This window comes from Lytechinus pictus, chromosome 3 (genome assembly GCF_037042905.1).
Source record: "Lytechinus pictus isolate F3 Inbred chromosome 3, Lp3.0, whole genome shotgun sequence".
Taxonomy (NCBI): domain Eukaryota; kingdom Metazoa; phylum Echinodermata; class Echinoidea; order Temnopleuroida; family Toxopneustidae; genus Lytechinus; species Lytechinus pictus.
The window spans coordinates 49,745,296-49,770,424 of NC_087247.1; the positions used below are offsets into that span (position 1 = coordinate 49,745,296).

The 25,129-nt window shown below is 35.4% G+C and overlaps 1 protein-coding gene across 4 annotated transcripts; it reads left to right on the forward strand.

Annotated features, from left to right (window-relative positions):
* LOC129257083 (signal peptide peptidase-like 2B) lies at nucleotides 1-23,996 on the forward strand. 4 transcript variants are annotated; one of them, XM_064097267.1, is made up of 15 exons: nucleotides 13-106; nucleotides 1,713-1,811; nucleotides 3,013-3,129; nucleotides 11,162-11,338; nucleotides 12,013-12,093; nucleotides 13,036-13,175; nucleotides 13,714-13,913; nucleotides 14,414-14,510; nucleotides 14,926-15,115; nucleotides 15,703-15,777; nucleotides 16,761-16,817; nucleotides 17,649-17,745; nucleotides 18,518-18,595; nucleotides 19,285-19,506; nucleotides 21,375-23,996. In XM_064097267.1, the coding sequence occupies exons 2-14, from the start codon at nucleotides 1,764-1,766 to the stop codon at nucleotides 19,461-19,463; spliced, it is 1,536 nt and encodes a 511-aa protein (XP_063953337.1). In that variant the 5' UTR covers nucleotides 13-106; nucleotides 1,713-1,763; the 3' UTR covers nucleotides 19,464-19,506; nucleotides 21,375-23,996. The 4 variants fall into 4 exon arrangements, with proteins under 4 accessions (XP_054751310.1, XP_054751309.1, XP_063953337.1 ...); XM_064097266.1 differs by having other exon boundaries at nucleotides 23-106; nucleotides 19,285-19,439; XM_054895335.2 differs by lacking the exon at nucleotides 1,713-1,811 and having other exon boundaries at nucleotides 1-106.
* Nucleotides 23,997-25,129: the final 1,133 nt, after the last annotated feature.

Here is a 25,129-nt window from a genome sequence, read left to right on the forward strand (position 1 = left end):
GTACTACCTTTAACAGCAACGTAACAACAACAACAACAGCAAAAACTCAGAACAGGAAGAGATGGCGTCTTTACAGTTTATTATTCTTTTGGCTTTTTTACAAAAGGTATGTTGGCGTTTTCATTTTTAATTAAATAAATTGGATGCTCGAGAAGATAAATTTGTGTTACCATATTATTAAATGAACTCTTACAATCTTAAGTTGGATTCTAAGCGCAATGTTATGACTAACTTGTTGAGCCGTAGGCCCATATGCTGATATTTACGTTTGTGTCAGACTTAGTACGGGGGGGGGGGGGGGCATTTATATAGCTATCACTGCACAGCCGGTTCGACTTAGTTTAAGACATTCTCGTATCTGTCACCGTGTTAAATTGGCGAGATCAACCACATAATTTCTACAATCACTCAAACTTTTATAAAATAAAGAAGACATGCACAGGAAAATAATAATATATTGTATACCCAGTTGTTGTTGTGTGTCCGGACAGGTTGTGTGTCCGGACGATCAATTTAGAAAGTCATTTGGAAAAATTTGCAAGTGAACTTTCATCAATTTTTATTACAAAATGTTAGGAAATATTATAGAGAACAAAATAGAAGATGATTACGACTATCGAATTCAAATTTTTAGTGCAATCCAAAGACAAAAAAGAAGGCCTCAAAAATATAAACTGTCCGGACACCCGACCCCCCATCCTACTACACAAAATTAATATTACATTTAAAACTTACATCGTGTACTTTGAGTTTGAGGTCATTATTAATAATCCATTTTACAGAGACGATCTTGTCACTCGTACATCCCCAAAAAAGTTGCCATCTTGAAAATATTGAGTTTTCTCTCTCATATCATCGCCATTCGATGAAACATCAAATTTCTTTCTTTGCGTATGGTACCGGTAGGGGGTCCTAAAGCTACGCACCACTCAAAATTTATGGATCGTTTTCGAAACTTGAATTCACGAAGTTTCGATGTGTGGCCATATCAGACTTGTGCCAAGTATCGCCCTATGCATACTAAAGTCAAAGGTATAGTAGGGTGTCTGAAGCCACACTGAAAAGTGTCAGCATAAAACAGGCTAATTTAGGGGGAAATATGGCACATTTTTTCGGGGAAGTTCAGGCTACTAGAAAAATGTGATCTGAATTGATTATTAACTTGTGTTTGGCATGTATGGAAAGAGAAAATTCAGGGGCTTCTTTTGACAGTAAGGATAAGTTTATATGATCATTTTAAATAAGGATTTAGAGATAAATTGCAAACCCTTATTTTTGTGTGTGTTGAGATTGCCATTTCTCCATGCGTTTTCTATGGGAAAATGAAATTTCTGTTTTGCACAATTTTTTTCACTTTGTCGCAATTTTTCATTGTGATCTGGTTTCCAAATCTTTATAAAAATCATACCATCAGATAGAGCATAAAAAATCCTATTGGACTCTTTATGGACAAGTTTTTGGCATTAATAATAAAATTTTAACAGCTCTCGGAAGCTAAAAATTTGGATTTGTGCGTGTCCATTTCTTAACTACACAGTCTATGGCAGAGAAATGCTGAAAATTTACCTGATTTCATTCTTCTTTTTTGCAGCCAATAATTGGATTTTTTTCAAAAATGTTACATTTCTGTTAGTCTGAAGGTCATTTCTCTTCAAATTCACAAAGAAAATGTGATATTTTCTTGAAATAAGAAAAATAATTTTTTTCTCCAGACACCCTAGGTATAGGCTATTAGGCTTGCATGGTGAAGTTCATGGATTTTTATGAATTTTTCGCTGATCCGCGGTGCGATGTTAACACACGAAATACCGGTACGTATATTACGTCACTTTACTTGAGTTCGCGCATCCGTTCAATGTACAGCTAAGCGAGGTACCATTTCTTTTATGTATTTTTTTGCACATAAACATGATCTATATATATTACTACTTATTATATGCCCGCCCTAGACGGGACGGACCGTATTATGGTATCATGCTCGGTGTCCGTCCGTACATCTGTCTGTCTGTCTGTCTGTCCGTTAACTTTTCTTTGTAAATGCGATAACTTCGGTTTGACTTAACCTTGGCTCATATAATTTGGTTTGTATTATACTAGCATGGATCTCAGGAAGCCTATTGATTTGGGGGCCAAAAGGTCAAAGGTCTAGGTTACAGTAAGATATTTTCATATTACCCTTCTGCAGTCCATGTAAACGTGATAACTTCATTTTAACTTAGCCTCATATAATATAATAATTTCAAGTCACATGACCAAGGTCAAAGGTCATTTAGGGTCAATGAACTTTGGCCAAGTTGGGGTATTTGTTGAATTACCATCATAACTTTCAAAGTTTATGAATCAGATTCATATAACTTTGACATAAGAGTAATCAAGTATCACTGAACATAATATGTGAGTTTTACGTCACATGACCAAGGTCAAAGGTCATTTAAGGTCAATGAACTTTGGCCATGTTGGAGGTAAATTAAATTACTGTCATAACTTTCAAAGTTAAAGTATATTTTATGAAATGTAGACATAGGGGGCAATCAAGTATCACTGACAAGTCTTAGGTCACATGATCAAGGTCAAATGTCTTTTAGGGTCAATGAATGTAGTATTGTATCATTATATGAATGTTTTTTTTGTGAATAATTATTTCATAGTAGTTTTCAAAGTCAGCACTGCTGCTATATTGAATCGCGTAATGCAGGTGAGACTGCCAGAGGCGCTCTGCTTGTTCTTATGTTTTAGGACTTGAAGAATATTTTAATGTGTTTTTCATGACAAATTAAGAGCTTTCTAAATTTTGTTGTCCTACCTACCTATGCGTAGACCCACGAGATAGCTACATGTATATTACCCCCAAATTAAAATTATTATGAATATTGGCGAATGAGATATCAAATGAAAGGTCTTTGCAATAGAAACGCAACCAACTGTTTTACTTTATAGATTCCTAGACAAACTTGGCTTACACCTGTCATCCAGAGTAAATTAAAACTAACATACTGTGTTTTTTGTTTACAGATTGAAGCATATTATGGCATTGTTTCTGTGCAGTATGACAATGGCCAAGGTAGTAGAGAATACTGCATCATGTATGACCCATCACAATACAAACTACCTACGAAGCTTGAGCAAGCAGTAAGTAATGCAAAAGTAATTTGGGTGATTATTAATAACATGTGCTTTATTAGGTAATGGCTCAGCATAGAAATTGAACCTTGTTAATCTTCGATACTGGGATTTCATCTTAATCAAAATCCTAGTGGACTTTAAATACCTCAGTATCTTATTTAAACCTTGTCATGGCACCAATATTCTGAAATGAAATATTCTTTTTCGTGGGACACATGCTATCCCATGGTACAAAAATTGATCCTTGTCATATTGCTTTAGTACATGTATCTGAAACTGAGCATTCTGCCTTGAAATTGATGGTTTTTAAACCATCTTCTTAAACATGGACTTTGCAGGGTTCTTCCATTTATTATGATTTATTCAAGTGTGTATATTGAGAAAATTTTAGAAATGAATACATGCTTTTGACATGGTGCAGTTGCATTTACATGTACCTCACAACTTTACATAAGTTCATTGTTTGGATTAAGGAGTCCATAACTTTTGTAAATTAGTTTGCTGAGAGAGTATATAGGCTAATTAATGCTTATAACCATGGTAAATGTCCCAAATTTAGTGCATTTTTACATTGTATTTAGTGCATGAAATCTGCAAAAGTCATAGTAGTCGATTTGACAGTCCCATAGGCTCAATACACCAACCTAGAAATGTTCTTTCCGATGAAGTTTTTTTCTTGATTCGTGTTCCTATGGGGTCCTGGAACAAATTCAGCTTGGTTGCCCAAAGTTGCCGTTTGGGCAATTATGCTAATTTGCATAAATCCAAAATGGCCGCCATATGCCGTCTTAAAAACCTAACTTTTGAACCCCTTGCCCAAAAATATTGAGTAATGCCTCTTTTTAGGGGTTTAGGGGTGTGTAGAATCCATTTCTATTATTATTTTGGCAATATAAGGTCATCTTCAGGTCAAATCCAAGATAGCCGCCAGATGCCATCTTGAAAAATTGACTTTTGTTCCCCTTGCCCCAGAAGGACGAGTAATAGGGGAGACCGGGGTTAGTTGGAACGCGGGGTAAGTTGAAACATTGTAATTTTCTTTAACGTCTTTAAATAAATTTCTGCAATACTGCCCTCAATTTATTGTCATTATCAACAGCCATCCACCGTATTACAGACAACACATGTGCAACAGTCCTGGTGAAGTTAGAAAGGAATTTTTGTTTTTTGACCTGAGTAATTTTTTTCTCTTTCAGAAATGTTTTATTATTTCAGAGAAGTTTATAGATCAAATTGGCCAGTTTGGGGGTATGATAGACACTTTTACCAAGCTACAAAATGAGGTTATTAATATGCCATGGTGAAGTCCCTTTTTTGTGCTGTAAGCTTATTACCGTCAAATGGGCCTCCGGGGTTAGTTGGAACAAAATTGATGGGGCTAGTTGGAACATGTTCCAACTTACCCCAAACATAATTATGAATAAAAATATATAAAGTATTTCACACTCTTCTGAACATGTATTGTATACCATGCTTGTTTTGTTAATCAGTTAGGTCTGAGTGTGCATTTAAGGCCTATTGTAGGCCCCTAATGCAATTTAACCCTTATCAAACTGGGGGGGGGGGGGGTCAATTTGAGCCCCCCCCCTCGAGAAATTTGGTCACTATGCCGTCGCGCGAAATTATTTGACTACACTGCTCGCTGACTTTTTACTTTCAAGTCTTGCGCATTATTTGAGACCAAATTTGCGATGCCTGTGTGCGCGGTTTTGAAATTTCGCATCATTTTGTACGTGCATGTCGGACCCAAAATTGCTCAAAAATGTGATTCCATGTACAAGGTCAATGCAAATTGTGTTTTTCAACCAAAAGTCTACAATGTATGATTATTTTGTACTTTTGTTGGTTCAAATAGATTTATTTTATGCTATTTATGATCGCAAAGAGTCCCGACAAAGTTCATTAGAAAAAAACCAAAGAAATACAAATAAAAAATTAAAAAATACATAAGAAATTATATTTTTTGCAATTTTTGGTGGATATTTGTTATAAATGTGAAAATTGATACTCTCACCAAAATATAGCATTCTACTTGCTTAATAAATAGAGTTAAAGGCAAAAACATTAAAAAAAAACAAATTTAGGGCAAATTTCATATGCTTATTTGCATAATTAATTAATGAAAAAATATAAACAATTAATTTTTGTCTTGTAAATTTGATGCAGAAGTACATGTAATTGCTGATTGTACACTTAATTGCATGTAAAATCAAACGCACCCTAATATGCTTGCGTGAGTGGCTGTATAATAGAAAACAAAGTTCAACAAATCCACACTTATTTTTTGAACTATTTTGAACTTGAAAAAATAAAGCAAATATGCTAAAACCATGTAATATTACAGTTTTAAGTAGTTTTAGTATAATTCTTAATTGACCATGCAGTGTTCCAACTTACCCCATACCATGTTCCAACTTACCCCGTATTGGGGTAAGTTGGAACGTTTGCGATGGTCTTGTTCAAGGTGGATTTTTTTCAGTAACCATAATAGAGTTAAAAATTTTATGGGGTACATTTGAAGCCCTTAGATATATGCTTGAAGCTGATATATTGATTGTTTCTCGAATAAAATCTATTTGGATTTTACAGCCATTTTTGTCAAAAATGTTCCAACTAACCCCGGTCTCCCCTACCTCTGTTTAGGGGTTTTGGGGTGTGTAGAATCTTTCTTCTATCTATTTTGCAATATAATGTCATCTTCAGGTCAAATCCAAGATGGCCGCCAGATGATGGCATTTTGAAAAATTAACTTCTGAATCCTTTGTCTAGAATCATGAATAATACCTCTTTTCTTGAGTTATTTGGTATGTTATTAATTCCATTTCTGTTAATAAGTTTGCAATATAGGATCATTCAGATTAAAAGAAAGATGGCCGCTAAACGCCATATTAAAAAAGAACTAGTTCCCAAGACTATTGAACCTTGAACCTTGAAGAAGTACTCTCCCAAAAAAGTACACGCGGCCTAAAGAAGATTACTATTATGTGTAGGAGATTATGTAAGGGTACTTCAGTAAGAATGATTTCTTTTAATCTCTCCATTCTTAGTGGTCAAGTCAGGTCTCAGATGGTCAGATAGTTCATATATTTCATAGGCGGATCCAGCTTTTGGCGAAAGGGGGGGCGCACTGCCGAGCGGCGCACATATTTTTGCACTTCACCGGCGCCATAAAAGAAAATGTTGAAAAAGGGGTAAAGTCTGACCCTGTCAAACGCTCTTTTCAAAATGTAGGATTTCCAGTCATGCCATTTTGCATGACCACACGCAGATAATATTTCCGGGGGGGGGGGCAAGACTCGAAAATTTGGTGCACATCTCACATTTGCACATTTTTCATAGTTTTCATGAAATGTTAAGGAAAAAAAAATTGTTTTTCACAACAGCAGATCGCAAATGTGCCCCCCCCCCCCTTCCCCCTTGCTGCGTACGACCATTCCCTGAAGTCCACTTAAACATATCTCATTATAGCAGAAATATACATCAATTTAAACATATAATCTTTCTAAAACATATATAGAAAGTCAAAAAGGGGCCTAAGCTTTCGATCCTAGCAGAATCTTCGTCGGAGGCAAAATGACAAACATATAAAGTGGAACAACCATAATATAGACCATTATAAACATATATAGAGAGAGATTGAAAAACTTATTAAAGAAAGAAACAAGCAAAAAGTAACACAAATTATGCATGTTATGTGCGATTACAAAATCTCGTGTATTAACCCTTTTATTGCGATGAGGCCAATACTTTTGTATAATTAATAGAGATACAAGTTTTTTTTTACTATATATATATATATACACACAGGGGCGTCGATCCTTTTTTTAAGATTTGGGGGGCAAAATCATGAATCAACTTTCCAAAGGCGCTCGATATCACACAAAACAAACAAACTCACACAAACACACACACACATATGCATATATATATATATTTATATGACTCATGAGATAGAAACACATATCTCACCAACAAATTAATGCGAATGCGAAGCGCGAGCTGAAATTTTTTAGTATACTGACCTGAAAACAGGTGCCTGTTTAGGACTGTTTGTAGTAACTCATGAGGAGGATACATATCTCACTACACAGATAATGCGAGTGCCGAGGGCGAGCTGAAATTTCTTTATATTCTGACCAGAAAGCTTGATATTCTATGCATTTTTGGTACCAATGATTAAGATGGGTATCTAAAAAAAAACAATAGATGCGAGCGCGAAGCGCGAGCTTAAAATTTTGATATTTCGATCTGAAAAAATGACAGTTTAATGGACGTTTGTAATAAAGAACAAGATTATATCCAGCAAAAGATTATTATTCTATTAACCTATTTATAAATCATGAAAAGTATGGGGTTTTGCTACAGAAATGATGCGAACGCGAAGCGCGAGCTGAAAATTTGTATATTTCAATCTGAGAAGCGGATAATTTAAGCACGATTTTAAATAAAGAACGAGTTGTGTAGCTCAATCTCAATATACGACTGGTTGCGTAATTATACACTCCCGGTACAAGCAACAGGTTTTAGCAAAGATTTGGGCTAAAATATCGAATCATCTTCATAAAACACTATAGTAGCTGTCTTAAACTAAAGGCCATAGAGGTGGCACAATGTGGAATGTGTAAAGAAGAAAAGTGACTGACCTTCTTTTTATTAAAGCATTAGAAAATAAGATCAAAATTAAAGGATTTGCTCTACGCTTTTGTATGATTCTGGGATTTTTTTAATAATTAAAGATTTCATGACATCTGTCATTCTGTGGGCAACTGCCCCGCCCGAGTCCACTCTGTAAGGGCATGCGATAAGCTTTGTTATGACCAATCAACAATAAAATGTATAACCAGGTGCCGCTGATCATTCTTGACCGGCGCCGATCTAGATTTGGTTGGCAATAGGCCCTTCTTCATTATTCTACCGGCGCCTATTTATTGGAACAAGGGGACGCTGATTATTCTTGACCGGCGCCGATTTAGAACAAGTAGTGCTGATTATTTTTACCGACGTCACGTAAGATTCAGGCAGCGGCAATTCATAATTGACTGGCGCCGATTTTTAACCAGGTGGTGCTGATTATTCTTGTCCGGCGCCGATTTAGATTTAGGTGGAGCTGATTATTCTTGATCGGCGCCGGTTAAGACTCAGGCAGCGCCGATTATCCTTGATCGGCGCCGGTTACGAACTCAGGCAGCGCCGATTTTTCTTTACCGGCGCCGATTTATAACCAGATGACGCCGTTTATTCTTACCCGGCGCCGATTTAGATTTAGGTGGAGCTGATTATTCTTGATCGGCGCCGGTTAAGACTCTGGCAGCGGCGATTTATAACCAGATGGCGCTGATTATTCTTGTCCGGCCCCGATTTAGATTTAGGTGGCGCTGATTATCCTTGATCGGCGCCGGTTAAGAACTCAGGCAGCGTCGATTTATAACCAGATGGCGCCGATTATTTTTATCTGGTGCCGATTTAGATTTAGGTGGCGCAGATTATCCTTGATCGGCGCCGGTTTAGACTCTGGCAGTGCCGATTTTTCTCGACTGGCGCCGATTTATAACCAAATGGCGCTGATTATTCTTGTCCGGCGCCGATTTAGATTAAGGTGGCGCTGATATATGCAGGCAGCGCACTGCTGATTATTTTTAACCGGCGAAGTTGTTGGGAAAAGGGTAGTTAAATAAAAGAAAAGATAAGGAAGATGATATGATTGTGCTTTGTTTGGGGATAGTCTTTCCTTATACTGTTGCTAATATTATATCAGTGTATTATTTTTTCAAGCAGCGCCTTTTCTTTCTTTTACTTTTCTTTTATTTTTTTTTTGAGCGGCGCCTTTGGCGCCGCTCAAATATTAGGGGGGGGCGCGCGCCACCCCCTGGATCCGCCACTGTATTTCGTCATTAACCGCTCATCTTAGAATGAAACCATTCAAGGTTTGGGCTATGACCTACTTCGGGAGTTCTCATCATTTTTTTTATGTCCAGCCATACTTTTCTAGTGAAAGGACTTCAAAGTATTATTTTTGAATTAAAAGTCATTACTCCGTACTTTTCAATATGGATGGTTCCTTATGTTGTACGGCAATGACGCAACGTCGCCTCTGCCTTTCATAAAGAAGCGGGAGTAGGCCTACAAGACCTAGTCATACAGCCGCCTGTACTGTGCGTGTAAGGAGTTTGGATCACCCATCAGCCTGTAAGACAGAAATCCTGATCGACTCAAGACACTGACTGTCCCCCATATATCTCTATCAATAGCACGCACTTGTCTGGTTGTGGTGGACTCCTCACCTATCTTGGACTGACTGCCTGTCTCTAGTTCCCTTTCACTGGACAAGGAGATAAGCACCAGGATAGGAAAATCTGTCACAGCCATGGCCAAGCTCCTGAATGGAAATAAGTCCTGGAAAAGTACGCCGATCAAAAAAAGCAGCTAAACACCTACCATGTCAGCTGCTTGGACGTATCCTGCATATTAAATGGCAGGACAGAGTGAAAAATATAAGGCCTTCAGCGTACGTGCATGCTGGCATCCCCAGCTTATTCTCGCTCCTTAGTCAAAAGTACATCAAGTGGTTGTGGCATGTTCGCCGCATGAAACTTTGGCAAATCCTAGTAAGGATTCGCCAATGTAAGGTGAGCTGTGTGATTGGTCCCACGATAGATCACACCCCCGTTATAAACACACCTGCAAACGGGACATAAAACTTGCCAGCATAAACTAAACACTAACACTTGTGAAGATGTAGATGATAGTCGCCATCTATGGAGAGCCACTAAGTACAGGGTCAAGACGTCAGAAAATAATCGGAATGCTAAATTGGCAGACCAAGACCAAAGAGGAAGGCTAGGGTAGCATCTCTTTTTTAACCTGTCTCAGCGCCATCCTCCTTCATCTGTACAAATTTGCTTTAGAGACTGCGACTCTAGAGCGGAGCTCTGCAGCAACTCTCGAAAATGTAATACCTAGCCCGCTACACAATCGTCTTTTGAGACGAACTGATGCCTACCTATCATTGGACACTTTGATTTAGGAAAAATATGGAGAAAACACTTTCAAATTCAAATAAGATTTTAAAGCCTCTTCAGTACATAATTATAGATGAAATTGAATCCACATACCAAATGACTCATGAAAAGAGTTATCATTCATGATTCTGGGGCAAAAGGTTCAAAAGTTAATATTTCAAGATGGCGTCATCTGGCAGCCATCTTGGATTTGATCTGAAGATTATCCTTTATTGCAAAATTACATTAGAAATTGAATCAACATACCAAATGACTCACGAATAGAGTTATTATTCATGATTCTTGGGCAAAGGGTTCAAAAGTTAATATTTCAAGATGGTGTCATCTGGCGGCCATCTTGGATTTGACCTGAAGATGACCTTATATTGCAAAATAGATATGCTCAGAAAGAGATTCTACACACCCTAAAACCCCTAAACAAAGGTATTACTCATCATTCTGAGGCAAGGGGTTCAAATTCAATTTTTCAAGATGGCATCTGGTGGCCCTCTTGGATTTGACCTGAAGATGACCTTATATTGCCAAAATGATAACAGAAATGGATTCTACATGCCCCGAAACCCCTAAAAGGAGTTATTCCTCATCATTTTGGGGCAAGGGGTTCAAAAGTTAGGTGTTCAAGATGGCATGTGGCGGCCATTTTGGATGTATGCAAATTAGCAAAATTGCCCAAACGGCAACTTTGGGCAACCAAGCTGAATTCATTCTAGGACCCCATAGGAACACAACTCAAGAAAAAAATTCATCATAAAGAACATTTCTTGGTTCGGAAAAGGTCAAATCGAATATAGTTTCAGACCACAGATCCAAAACTGATTCCTCTGTGAGTTGGGGCCTCGGCGTTGCCAATCTTGACCAAGGACTGGGGAGAGAAGTGCGGGTAGGGACTTCAGATCAATGGACACCTTGAGGGAATAAACTATGTTGAAGGGCATCCCTCAATTTCATGATATGCATCAAATTATTAGAAATGAATGCTGGATCAATTTAACCATGAATGTTTTTATCCATTGATATAGCCATACAAACCCTTGGCGGATTTGACACCATCTGTCCTTTGCAGTGACACCAAGTTGTCTTCGTTGGAAGGTCATGTAGCTGCCGTCATGAGAGGCAATTGTACCTTCACAGAGAAGGGTTTGCATGCACAGCAGGCAAAGGCTGAAGGGGTTTTGGTTGTCAGTGAAACAGGAGTGGTAAGACATTGTTATTGTATTTTTATGCAAGAGATGCTTTTAATGTGTTATGCCGTAAAAACATAGGACAGTATGTGGAGAGACATTGCCTAATCTTAAATCTGTTATATAAATTGATGTACACAATTCCTAAACATTTAATACAAGTTTGTAATGTGTGGGTTTTTTTTGTTCGCTAAAAACAAGTTGCATATGATAATCATGAGTTGAATTCAAGCAAATGCATCTAATCCTTGCTCGAGTCTCTTACCATTTCAAATGATTGAAGTTAATAATCTATTATTAGGGACACTCTACATTAAAAGATTTCTGCATAATAAAACTTGGATTTACTTTGACACAACATGGCTTCTTTTGCATGGAATAAGTTTTATAATATTGCATCTCAATTTTGCTCCACATGTTCTATGACTGCTACACAAAATTTGGTTTGTGTAGCAAGTTTTTTTTTACAGAGGAATGTACAGAACATAGTTGAAAGATTTCTCTAACAACCAGAAATGCTGATAAGATTTGAGAAGTAAAATTGTTTTGTTATGTAAATGTACTTAACCAATTGACCAGCTGAGTATACACCCAAGACTCTTTTTCATTTAATTTTAAACTTGCCATTTTCACACCAAAATTCCCCTTTGTTGTGTCTTGCTTTTATCCATTCATTCTTGCTCAATTAGACCACCCCATCTTTAAATGAATCCATTCAAATTGACATACCCATCGTTCTTCTGGATAAGAAAGACTTCCAAGATCTATTGGTGAGTATACATTTTATATATGTAATTTGATTTTATAGAATAAAATAGGTAACTTGATCTTTCCACCAACATTGCTTTAATACTTCATTCTAGCCAATTTATGACAAGGATGCAATTATCCCAAGCATCATAAGGTAAAGCTGTGTAGCTGATATTGCAATGTTTGTCCTTTTTATTGGATATTTATCTGGTGAAACAGAATAGGATGTTACTTCCATTAGACTTACAGACTTCCTGTCTATTCATTCATAAATTAGGATACTTATTCATAGTACCCTAGTGCTTCTGAATAGTCTATTCATGCTTGGATGCCCTTGTGTCAGTATTTCATTAGATTCAAAGCTGTGCAAAACTATTAAGAATTGAAAAGAATGAATAGAATAGCTTATTGATTTTCCCTACTTATACATAGGTAAGTCATTAACATACATGTAATGTTTAGAAAGCTAATGTAAAATGAAATTAAGTTTTGTCTCCATCAATTATACTTCAGTCTCCTACTTTTGTAGGGTTATCTTAGTTCATCAGAATATTTCTGTTAGCAGAATGTGTGTAGAATGCACCAATTGTTTGTGTATCTAATTCAAAGTTGTGTTGGCATGGTGACTCTTTAAAACTTTTGCTGCTACAGTTATACAGTATGGTGTAACTGCAGCAGAGTATTTAGACTCACAAACAAAACTGCATGGTAATCTAATTCCCACTTGGGGCTCTTAGTGATAATATCATGTGAAACTTTTAAGAAATTTACTTCTTAAAATGGTTAATTGTTAGTCTTTTACTGTATGGATTTGTAACATATTTCTTTTGGCAGTCCAATAGTCTGCAGGAAATTACTCTGGTGATGACCTGCAGCATCGGTCGGGACCAATGGATTGGCTAGTTTGATTCAGTCTTGATATGTACTTTTAAGTGCTTGTTTTATCTTTACTTTCCATGCAGATTCAAGGATCAAGTCCCGAGGTGGCCTTGTACAGTCCCCAACCACCGCAGTGGGATTATAACATGATAGTGATTTGGCTAATGGCTACGGGTACTCTGGCAATCGGAGGCTTTTGGGCAGGACTCATGGGTTACAAGCAGTAAGTTTCTTGGATAATATCTTATGAAGACCTGTTTAGTATGTAGTAGTATTTGTTAAGTATTTTTAGTATGTTGGTTCGAGAGGAGGAAGTTGAAGGGTGGTCTGTCATAACAGAATTTTCTTGAGATCTGTAGTTGATTAAATTGTTTTCTAAGTGCTATAAGAGATTTTTTGGTTTGGGTTTGGATTTCAATTAAGTATCACTGTCAGAACTATGTTTGGATTTGGCACAGTGTTATGTCCATCGCCAAGGTTGGTTACGTGCTAAGAAATGGGAATTATATTGTAAAATAACATTGGCAAACATTTTGTAGAATAGTAGAGTCCGAGCTGCTGAAAAAAGACATGAATCTTTATTTTCTACCCAATTCACATACAATATAATGCGTGTCGGAATTCGTGTCTTGACTGCTTCTGTAGCAAGGATCGCCATATTTTCCAGAGGTATAAATCATCTCCTAGATAAAAACATGTGCATTATATAGATGAAGTCATGATCGCTTAGTGTTGTTATTTGTGCCTTTGTCTCCTAATAGACACAAACGAGAAAAGAGACATGAGAGGAGGGATGGCCAGGGTCGCTACCAGAATGTTAACAATGGAGAATCCAGTGAATCTGATGAGGAGGAAAGTGAAGAGACAGAAGCCGTCACAATCACCCCTCCTATTGTTATCTGTTGGGTCCTCATGATCATGGTGTTACTGCTTCTTTTATTCTTCTTCTACAGCCCAGTTGGTAAGTCAATAGCATGTGTCTATTTAACCAATTGAATTACGAATTATGTCATTTCCCAAATTATTAGTTTCATAGGAGTTGCATCAAAAGTCCTTTGAGGGTTTAATGAACTCCAGTGTGTGTTCAGTGTTGATAATGATTTACTTTTCTTCTAATTTTGTTATTGTTACCTAGCAGAATAGCTTTGATTAAAAAAAAAACAAGAACCTGCTTTATGAAGAACTTTTGATATTGCTAACTAACATTGTTACAGGCCTCAACAGTCAGCAACCAATCAAGATTTCTAAGGTAGTTATCACTTGGATAATAAGCATGATTATAAGTTTATAAATCAGGAATCTGTTCTAGATTTAGGGTATTGCTTTATAGTTGTAACACTTCAAAACTTCAATACTTCAATGTATATGATCTGCTTCTGAATATATATTTTCATGAGAAGGTCTTTTTATTATTGTTATATTTACTGGTCACACTTTTGTTCCTTCCCAACTGTATTCCAGTATACGTTGTGATTGCGCTGTACTGCATAGGTGCATGGTCAGGCATGCATACTACATTGCTACCTGTGGTCAATTTCGCTATTCCTTGTAAGGAAAGGTGAGTTTGTGTTTCAGATATATTCACTTGCATCCTCACACTGAGATATAAATTGATTAGCTGTTTATATATTCCACAAGATGTCTCAGACAGGTTGCGATCTAGTAAATGACAATTTAGGAAGACAATCCCACTTTGACTCTAGTATACATAAGCAGCATATATTATAAACCTACTTGTACTGAGTGGTTATCTCGAGGATTGATACTTTGTTCACATGTTCAACTGTTGTAGACAAAGACATTGTGTGATTTTAATAGGGATTTAAAAACCCATCACATAAACCATAAATGTGATATACAAGACTGTCATACATATAATTTTGTTTCATACATATATCCATTCATATAATTTTTTCTAGTCAAATAAACTATTACAGTATTCAATAATGAAGTGCTGTGATCTTTATCTTTAGGCTGCCTCTGATTCCTGTGTTCCAGAAGCGTCCCACAGTCACAAGTGCCATATTGTGGCTAGGCTGTGGAGCATTTGTCCTTACCTGGTTCTTCTATCGTAAGGAATCATTTGCCTGGATCTTGCTTGATATCTTGGGAATATGTTTCTGTATCAGTGTGCTGAAGGTTGTTCGTCTACCAAACTTCAAAGTGAGTTTTCAGTGGATACTTGGTTGACTTTTATTTCTACAGTAGTTTGTCAAAATGGCTGCACAGTGGAATCATATTATTCCTAAGGCCCTTCATGCAACAACCTCATGTATAAACTTGGAGTATAACATATGCAGATAATTGCCTCATGGTTAAATTCTCAATGATCATAATTTCCCTCAACTTTATCTTAATCTGCAACTCATGTGATTCTATTGAATTCTTTTTTTTTTTGGCATAACCCTCTCTCTTGATGAATTGAAAGTTAATTAGATTTATATTTCTTCAATCTTCGTACACATGGCTTTACTATAAAAAAAGACAGATTACAAACTAAAATATTACCACCACAACCATTCCAGTGGCTGTTGTGGTACACCTTCAAGACATGTCCTAAATAGAATTTTGGCTAGGATGAATTTTATTAGTTTGATTAGTGATATATTACCTGGAGACACATAAATGTTATAGGCATTCATGCATTACAGACTTTTACAAATACATATACAGTATATTAGTTAATGGAGCAGACATTGCCCCGTAAACTATTGATTTATTTTATCATATATTTTGTCTTCTTTGTACAGACATGTGTCCTTCTTCTGTCACTGCTGTTTGTTTATGACGTCTTCTTTGTTTTCATCACACCTCATTTTACAAAGGTGGGTAGAATATGCATCATGAAAATAATATGAACTGGTGATTGGTCTAAACCCCTTCATGTGATAGTTCAAACCAACCTCACAAACTTAGGCAAAATATCAGTAATCCTAACATCTGATGTCAAAAGCTGAGAATAATAACTGATGAGCGGTAAATAGTGCAAGAAATATTTACTGCTGCATGGGTAGACCTTTAATCACATGCATGGTGGCATAGAGTTTTTTTTTTTATGATGGTGTGCATACATGTTATCATGATCACCCAATATCAGACTTTGTTCATAATTTGTGATATTTCAATATCGGACAAAGACTGAGATTGCTTATCTGTTATAATATTTATATTTACTTTCTGTTGCATTAAATACTAATGATTGATATAAAGCAAATATATGTGGCCTTCAGAGGTTTGTTGAAAACTATTCACATTTGCACCACTTTGGGAACCATATTTTCCAACCACCTCCTCTATGTATACTTATATCCACTAGATGCGGAAATTGACTGGAAGGGAAACATCTGTTGTTGGAAAGATGAAAACAATTATGTTGAGATTTTTTTTCAAGTTCTTTTCATGTTACTTGTAATAGTTGGAGCATTATAGAAAGAGTTTCACAGCAAAGGATTGCATCTTAGATTCCCACACATGCCATGCTTCGATCTAAAACAGCTGAACTGTTTGGGCTGACAATTTTATGATATCTTATTGAATGCATGTTACTCTCAGCAGGCTTGGGTCAATTTTGTGTCATTTATGTTATTTCTGAATCTTATAGCATGTAGCCATTCGTACATCATAATAAACAGTTACAAATCATGTTAAAACATATTTCAGTCCTGCAGTGTCATAGTACTAGAAGTCTTGGTAACAGCCATGATTAATATGCAGCTAGCCTGAAATGGGCATTTTGATATATGTAGTATTTCTAAACCTTATTTATTGCCTATTAGATAAACTCAGAATTTGTACCTTTTCTTTACAGACTGGTGAGAGTGTGATGGTCAAAGTAGCTACAGGTGGCGAGTCAGCTTCAGAGCAGGTTATTATTTTTCTCTCTTTCTTTTACTCCATCTTTTCCTTCTGTTTTCATCTTTCTTAAAAGTAATTTTCTGCAGTAGAATCTCTCACATGATTTTGTATCTTTTTTTCATTCAACTTTCTTTGTTTTAATGTTTTTTTTTTTTTTTTCTCATTCTTTCCATATCTATGCTATGAAAGGCTGAAAGTTTTAATATTCATGTAATCATTATATAATTCCAGCATTATATTTGTTATACCCCTAAAAACAAAATGGAGTCTTTAAGGGGAGTTGAACAACAATTTTACCTGCTTAATTATCTTAATTTGTTAATAAATAACCAGGAGCAGTGTTCTGACTATTGTCTTTTCTCAATATTTTATTCTTTCTCAGTGATGTGACAGAATCGATATTCTGGTGGATGTCATAACTTTTGTCATCAACATTGTCATAAATTTTGTGCATCTCTTCATCAATAGCATCCACAAAAAAATATGCGAATTCACAAACGTGCATAATCCCTTAACAGTCAATAGACATGATAAAATTTATGACAGGTTGTAGCAGTCATAAGTTTTGTCATTTCTTTCAGCACCATATTAACATCTCGATACCATTTGAAACTAACAGTGATTGTGATAGGTTTGTCTGATGGGCGGGAACTTACAGAGATATCCAGAGAAAAGACGATGTTCAGAATACTGGTTTGTGACAAATATAGCGATGCAACACCTCGAATAGAAATTAAAAAATTGACGACAAAAGTTATGATTGGGTTCCAGAACACCACCCCAGTATACAATCTCATTAAGTGATGATGATCTTACTAGTTTTGGTGTTAATCTTATCCAGATTCCTGTCCTGCTGACTGTGCCACGGCTCTGCCATTCGGTGTTCTCTGTGTGCAATGTTTACTCCATGCTGGGCTTTGGAGACATTCTAGTACCAGGTGCGAAGCTTTATCATTCCTTTTATTGGTAATAGTAATAGTGTTTGTAGCACTTTGGTAGTAATTTGTCAAATCTGTTATGGTGGCAGTATTAGTAGTAGTAGTAGTAGTAGTAGTAGCAGCAGCAGCAGCAGCAGCAGCAGCAGTCGTACATTTGCGGTAATGATTTCAAAATGATTTCAACAGAATCTAATAAAATGACTATCTGATTTGTATGTGTAAAGAAAAGTAATATTTGCAAAATTATTCTGGTAGAAAAAATATATATTTGATGAGAAATGCGCAAAATAACTGTTGCATTCCTGCAAAGGTGAAGGGTATTTTCCTAAGCAATAATAATGCACTGTCCAACATGATTGCGTTTATCTGTGTTGGTTATCTAAAGTGTTGGTTTTCAGCTTAGATTTCACAAAGTTTGATTAATGTGAGCACACCACATCTAGATCTAAGATGAAATGTTGATGATTTATGGTGGTATTTTAAACTCTTGAAATCAATGATTGCAGTAAGTAAATTAGTTTAGCTTTAACAATAGAAGGCATTTCTGTGAAGCTATAAAATCTTAGGCATTTAGCATGTTTGAAATGTTTTCTATTAATCATGTAGTCAAACATATTGGTTATTCCCATGCATAATGCAATCAATTTATTTACCGTACTCATGATATATGACTGAATGAGTGTGAAGTTAACTTTATCAACTCAATCAACTCATCAACATATTGTGACAATGAATACAATTATTACTGCCATCTATTTTTCTGATTGGACAGGTCTGCTTGTTGGTTTCTGCCACACCTATGACTTGAAAGTTAAATCTCCAAGGATATATTACATCACATCTGTTATTGGTGAGTGTATTACTTTGATATCATACAGTATAAGGTTCATACCTCACAGTGGGGATACATGTACATTGGTGAATGAAGAATGACAAAAATTGTCATCTGTTACAAGTCTACAAATCAAGGCGAATGAAAATTGAACCATCATGCAAATAAACATGTAAATAACCTGTTTTTTAATTGATATTGTAAAATGTCATATACAAGCATTGTATAGTGTGCACAGTACACAGTGCAAGCAAGTCGACTTGCCTCAAACATTTCCCTTAAATGTACACTTTTTGGATAACTAGATCCAGAGCCATTCATATGCTATTTTTTTCTCTGACATGAAAACATGATCAAGTAAGTAAACTCTACCGAGACATGGAGTTTTTTGTCCCTCAAAATCAATCAATTGTGAGGAATACTCAGGAAATTAAATACAAATGTCTTGTTCAAAATCATTGCTATCATAACCTGAGGATGATTTAGTAGAACTTATAAATGTAATGTATGAATTATTTAAAAGTGATATGAAATCTTGTTTCTGTATCTTTGCCATATTTTCGTCGTGAAATTCTAATATTGTACAAGTTCTAAAAATCTGGTATAAATTATTGACAAATTTTCTTCATAGAGAAATATGCAGTAATCCAAGGAGTATGGAAAGCAGAGAATTCATTCCTCTTCTTGTTTATTTTCATCTTTTACAGCATATGGTGTTGGACTGATAATCACCTTCATCGCACTCACCCTCATGCAGACAGGACAGCCTGCTCTCCTCTACTTGGTACCCTGCACCGTCCTGTCTACCCTGGCTGTAGCAGTCTGTCGTAAAGAGGTCTCCGAGCTATGGAACGGTGGTCCGGTGAATAACCATCACATATTGTGAATGACAGGGAAGGTCGGGAAGGAGAAAAATGACTAGGACAGTAGTAAGGAAATCGGGTCTAGTTCTTTTAACATTTTTTTGTGTTCCATCTGTAGCCTTCTTTTGGTATCATTAATTGACATAGTAATGTATTGGTGGTGGTGGTTCTAATCCTAGACCTTAATGTGCATGTGCATTTAGCTGCTACATTTCTAAGCTAGATATATAGCTCCTTGTGTATGTAGCCCCTCCTTTGGCTTAGTTTTAATTAGAGGGCTGTTTCATAGAGCTGTTTGGAAGTTATGCATGGCTATGCACGAATGGTGATATTTCTTGTGCTAACTTTAATGATATAGGGATACATCATTTAGCATTAGAAAGTGTCACTGGTCATCCGTAATGTCATTTTATAATCTATTAATAGCTTCATGAATCAACCCCATGTTCCTGTTCATTTAGTGTTAAACACAACCCTCATATGATAATGACTTAATGTGACTTAAAGTTGCATGTGCATGTAGATACTATTAGTGATCCTTTAAATTCTGATAATTTTTGAAAAAGATATCACAGTATTGAGTGTAACAAAATAATGTAGATATTGGTGTTTTAAGATACATAATTGAATCAAAAATAAAATACAGACAAAAATGTCTGCATGCTATGCAAAAAAAATAATCCAAAACACAATCCTTTGCATATTGGAGAGATGATGATTTTTTTAAATATTTGGGGTCTTATGGTCAAAGTTCATTATTGGAAAATTTTGGAAGTTATATGTGTTATTTATTTTTTGTCTGTGGTGGAAGCATAATTATTAAATGTATGCATTTGAGAATCCATCTAGATTCTTCTCCTTTAGAATATATGATTTGTTAGTGATAAAAACTTTTCTCGTTTTCACTATCAAATTAATCTTACCTGTCTACTGTGAATTGTCTTTGTGTCCAGTCAATAGTAGTGTTAGCACATAATTCAGGACTGTACAATTCATTAATTTGTCATTATTTGTACTTTTAAAGTGGTTTCATTCATATGCTGCTCTTAATTAATATTCCATACATCAGACTAGTGTCTCATAATTGTATGTTGTGTGATTGTTTCTTTTTTATTTTGGTGTAGATATGTGTATGAGTCTGTCAGTAAGTTCATTTATTTTGTTGTCATTTATATCTTTGAATGTTGTGTATTACATTCTGGGAAGCATATAACATTGTTTTGGGAATGATTTTTCCGGTACTGTATCATAATTTGCTATTATTTTTAAATTTAATTTTGCTACACAAACATTGTTTCATGCAGATTTAAAATTACATATAATTCTACCAAACTTTGCTGATATATATATATTTCCCAATAGCTTCACCTGCTAGATAAATTTGAGGAGGTAAATTGTTCCCTATCCCCTACTGATGTAATTTCACACTTGTCACAGAAGTTTTTAGAAATACAATGCTTTTAAAAGGGAACATTTTATCATTCTTTTTTTTTTTTGGGGGGGGGGGGGTCATTGAAAAGTCAAGCCTCATGCTTAGATTCCTTATATCCATCTTTCTTTTTAAAAACTCACTGTTCTTAGTCTTGTTTATCTACCATAACTAACCTGCTATAAATTCAGTTGCATTATTGTTCACTCTGACTACTTAGATTTGTCTGTAATTAGATTATGCATTGTGGGCACTTAATCCACAGGCCTGTAGACAATATTAGTAATTGCAAAATGGGAGATGCATGAAGTAATTTTGTTTATAGTTGTGCATGTTTACAGTTTAGGTATATGCATCAAAGATTGGCTTAGGGGTAAATCTTGTTTCCATCAGTGTTGAACATACAACTTTAACCCCAGTCCCATATACTATGATAGTCTCAAGTTTGTTTCCCTTTATTACTTGGTATACTAATTCCACTGCCATTTTCTTTTTTTATATGCAGAGAGTGAGACAAGAGACAGATTCACACACACCATCATCGGCAACGCTACAGTCAACTGATGGAGAGCAGGTGAATGAAGCATTTTCAGAGGACACTCCATCCCCACCTAATCCTCAAAGCCAGGATCATGTAGAAAAGTGAATTATATAGGGCGATAACAGCAGCGCATCAAAAATGCATATTTTGGTCTGCATGGTATGCCCGTAGGCTTTTGTACAAATCTTTCTGTGCAATATCATGCCTATTGCACGATATAGTGAATAAAATAATTATATTGAATGTTTTCTCCATAGGATAATTTGAATATTTCATTTGATAGTGCCAGTATTGCACTCACCTTTGATTCATGCAAAATTGGCCGTAACTTGTGGAATATTTCTGATATAGCATTTTTAGCCATTGAATATGATACAATTATTTTATACCATACACGTATATGGAAAAGAATGCTAAATTATCTGTTTCCTAGTCATTTGTGTTTAGAAGAGTTTGGAAATTTGGATCTTGATATATTAACCAGTTTGCTATTTGAACTGAATGGTCACTATTCAAAGCATTTAGGATTTAGATGTTTCAGTATTCAATTGACTAAATGTTAATAGGAGACTGTCAATCTGAAAACACGAGAAGGGTAATGTAAAGGAAACAAAAGTTGATGATAATATCCGACTTTGATTCTCCTGTTGGAGATTTTATTAATACATGTCTAATACCATTTTTAGATTACTTTGCTTTTGTCTTAATGTTGGAAGTTGGTACATGTTTGTATCTTGCAGGGCATAACTGTTTATATAATTGTTCTCTGCATGTAGAAGATCATTTTTAAAACTCTTAAACTATAATGTTTTTATTGATTATAACATTATGATTTTAGGTTAACACACTAGATAAAAATTAGGTTTTATTGGGAAAGTGTGGTATATATATTTTTTATTTTTAGTCAAGAACACAATTTTCATGCCCATGTTTTGAATAAAAAAGAAAGTTTTTAATTTTATTCTCCTTATAATTCAAAATTATTAAATGATAATAATTTCTAATAATCTTGTTAAAATGTACACACTAGATAAAAATTAGGTTTTATTGGGAAAGTGTGGTATATATATTTTTTATTTTTAGTCAAGAACACAATTTTCATGCCCATGTTTTGAATGAAAAAGAAAGTTTTTAATTTTATTCTCCTTATAATTCAAAATTATTAAATGATAATAATTTCTAATAATCTTGTTAAAATGTACACATTAAGGAAGCCCTGGCTAAAAGTTTGTTTATTACTAGTTTGATTGGTTTTCTGTAAGTGGGCATTACACAAATACAGATTTGCATGGTTTTATGTCTGAGCCCAATATAGATGGTTGCTGCAGGCATGTTTGGGTTGTCTGTCTTTTTTTCATGATATAAAGAATCGATTTATGGCTCAACTTCAAACTTGGTGCAAGTATACTTGTTAAAGTGATTATGATCTGTTTAGATTTGGGAGTCAAGATGTAAAAGATCAAAGGTCATTTATCTGAAAAGAACTTCTCATGATGACCTAAGAACTATTTGAAAGATTGACTTCAAAACTTGATTCAAGTGTGTGAGTGATGACTATGTTTAGATTCATGATCATGAGTATGAATGTCAAAAGTCACAGATGACTATTAGTATCCCTAAATTAGACCCCAAAATAACCAATCTGGAATGAAATTATTGGAAATGGTTTTTCCAGCAGATTTGAGTAGATATCGGTGTCAAAATTTACCAGAAAAAAGTTAGGAGGAATATGGGGTAGGGAAAGTGTTTTTTTTTTCAAGGTCAAAGGTCAATTACCTTTTCATACATACTGTACAATGGTATCTCTGAGATGAAAAGGAGCACGTTGGTGATCATGGTGTAAAAATGCACAGATTCTTACAAGAAGATCAAGTATAATAAAATTAAGTACCTAGAATGCACATTCACCCATAAAATTCAAGGTCAAAGCATTTCAAAGTTCAATGACCTTTTTTACATTTTGTACCATGCTGTATAATGGTATACAACCACCCCAGTTTCTTTGCATTTATTCATACCATTATTGCATTGGTTTGGTAAAGAAAAACATACAATTTTATGTTTATATGTTTTATTTGTGTATTGTATATAATATATGTTATGATACAGTATTTATTTGTGTAAACAAATTTGCAGATACAGATTAATATGTAAATATTCAGTATCATGTAATTTGAACATTATGTACTCTTAAATTCATTATCATTCATATAATTTTTTATGTTCATTTTATCTCGTGTTAATTTTAAATAAATTCTAAAGGATGTGATAATTTATGTTGATTAATAGCATAATAGGATTTTTACAGTCACTTTGACTGCAGATTTAGATCATGGAATTTTTTTATTGTCTAAGATAACATGATTGCATAAGATTGTGTACATGACACATTCCTAATGTCTCTAGCAATCTCACCATTACAATGAACAATAAATAAGATAACTTAATGGGACTGAAATAAGGGGAGAAGAAATTCATAACAAATCCATTGATAAAGTAATTTTGAGGGAAACACATTGTTTTATTATAATTGCATGTTTCTGTTCCTTGCAAAATAATATGGCATTAAATTCTAGTTGCTTGTGATTATACCAATGTTGAGGTCTTTATTTTCTAGTGTTACCCTCATGGCCATAGAATGAGGGATTGAAAATATAAATGCATACAAGTGGAATTGTGTGGATATACTACAACCTGAGATTGAAAGGGCCCTGACAAATTGGGGCAGTGAGGAAGTGAATATTAACAAGGCCCTTGATAAGGTGAGATGGTAGACAAAGACAGTTTGTGTATGTGTGTGTCAACGAATGTGAGATGCCCATATCTCTTTGCCTTGTATAACAACATCCAAAGATACATATGTGTGAATGAACGGGAATGAGTCACTGCCATTACATGGATTTTCTGAATGGCATCTAAACACAGTGTGTGCCTGTGTGTACATCAGCCACACAAAGACGAACACTGATCCCCTGCTTACCTGGACATTCCCAAGGTTCTGTGTGTGGCTGTGATATTTCCAGTCATTAAAAAATCTTGATTTTAACTTCCTGTAGATTCTTTGTGATTAAGCCAATTACATAGACATGCTTGTGAACGATATTGTATGATAAACTGGGAAGTTTGTTTAATCCCGGGGGGGGGGGGGGGGGGGGGGGGGCAGTCAAATATATTGCTGTACACACGCGTGACCAAAAAAACGTTTTTAAAGGGGTGTTTTTTCAGTTTTGGACGTGGTCCGTGCGTGGACTCGTTAAGGGTATCAAAAACACAGATTTTCAAGAAAAAGGTGGTTTTGAATGAGTGGTCAATGGTAAATTGTGGGGTCAAACGTATTTAGGGTATGTTTTTTCCCCCGAAGCTTTTTTTTTAAAGACTAGCCAAACGTGTTTACAGTATTTTTTTCCCCAAGCTTTTTCCCCGAGGTCATATCTTGGCAACAACTTGTTTAGGGGCCAAAATGTGTAAACATAAAGCCCGCGAAAAACTTGTTTAGGGGGTTAATTTGCACACAGAGAAAAACTCTTTTAGGGGGTGTTTGGAAATTCCTTGGTCACGCATGTGTACAGCAATATATTTTATTGCCCCCCCCCTGGTTTAATCCCATCTCATTAGCGGTCTTTCTTTTGCTGTTTTTGTGACCTTGGTTTCTGAGATTGAACCAATCTCTTATTGACATGAGCTTATTAAAGATTAATTGAGGCTAGCCTGTGTAAAAA

What these genes read in the sequence shown, in the direction of transcription:
- LOC129257083 (XM_064097266.1), top strand. Translation starts at nt 1,764, where the DNA reads ATGAATTTTTCGCTGATCCGCGGTGCGATGTTAACACACGAAATACCG. An exon ending in CTACGAAGCTTGAGCAAGCA is followed by an intron (nt 3,130 to 11,161) that starts GTAAGTAATGCA and finishes CCATTGATATAG; the next exon opens with CCATACAAACCCTTGGCGGA. An exon ending in TGGAGACATTCTAGTACCAG is followed by an intron (nt 17,746 to 18,517) that starts GTGCGAAGCTTT and finishes CTGATTGGACAG; the next exon opens with GTCTGCTTGTTGGTTTCTGC.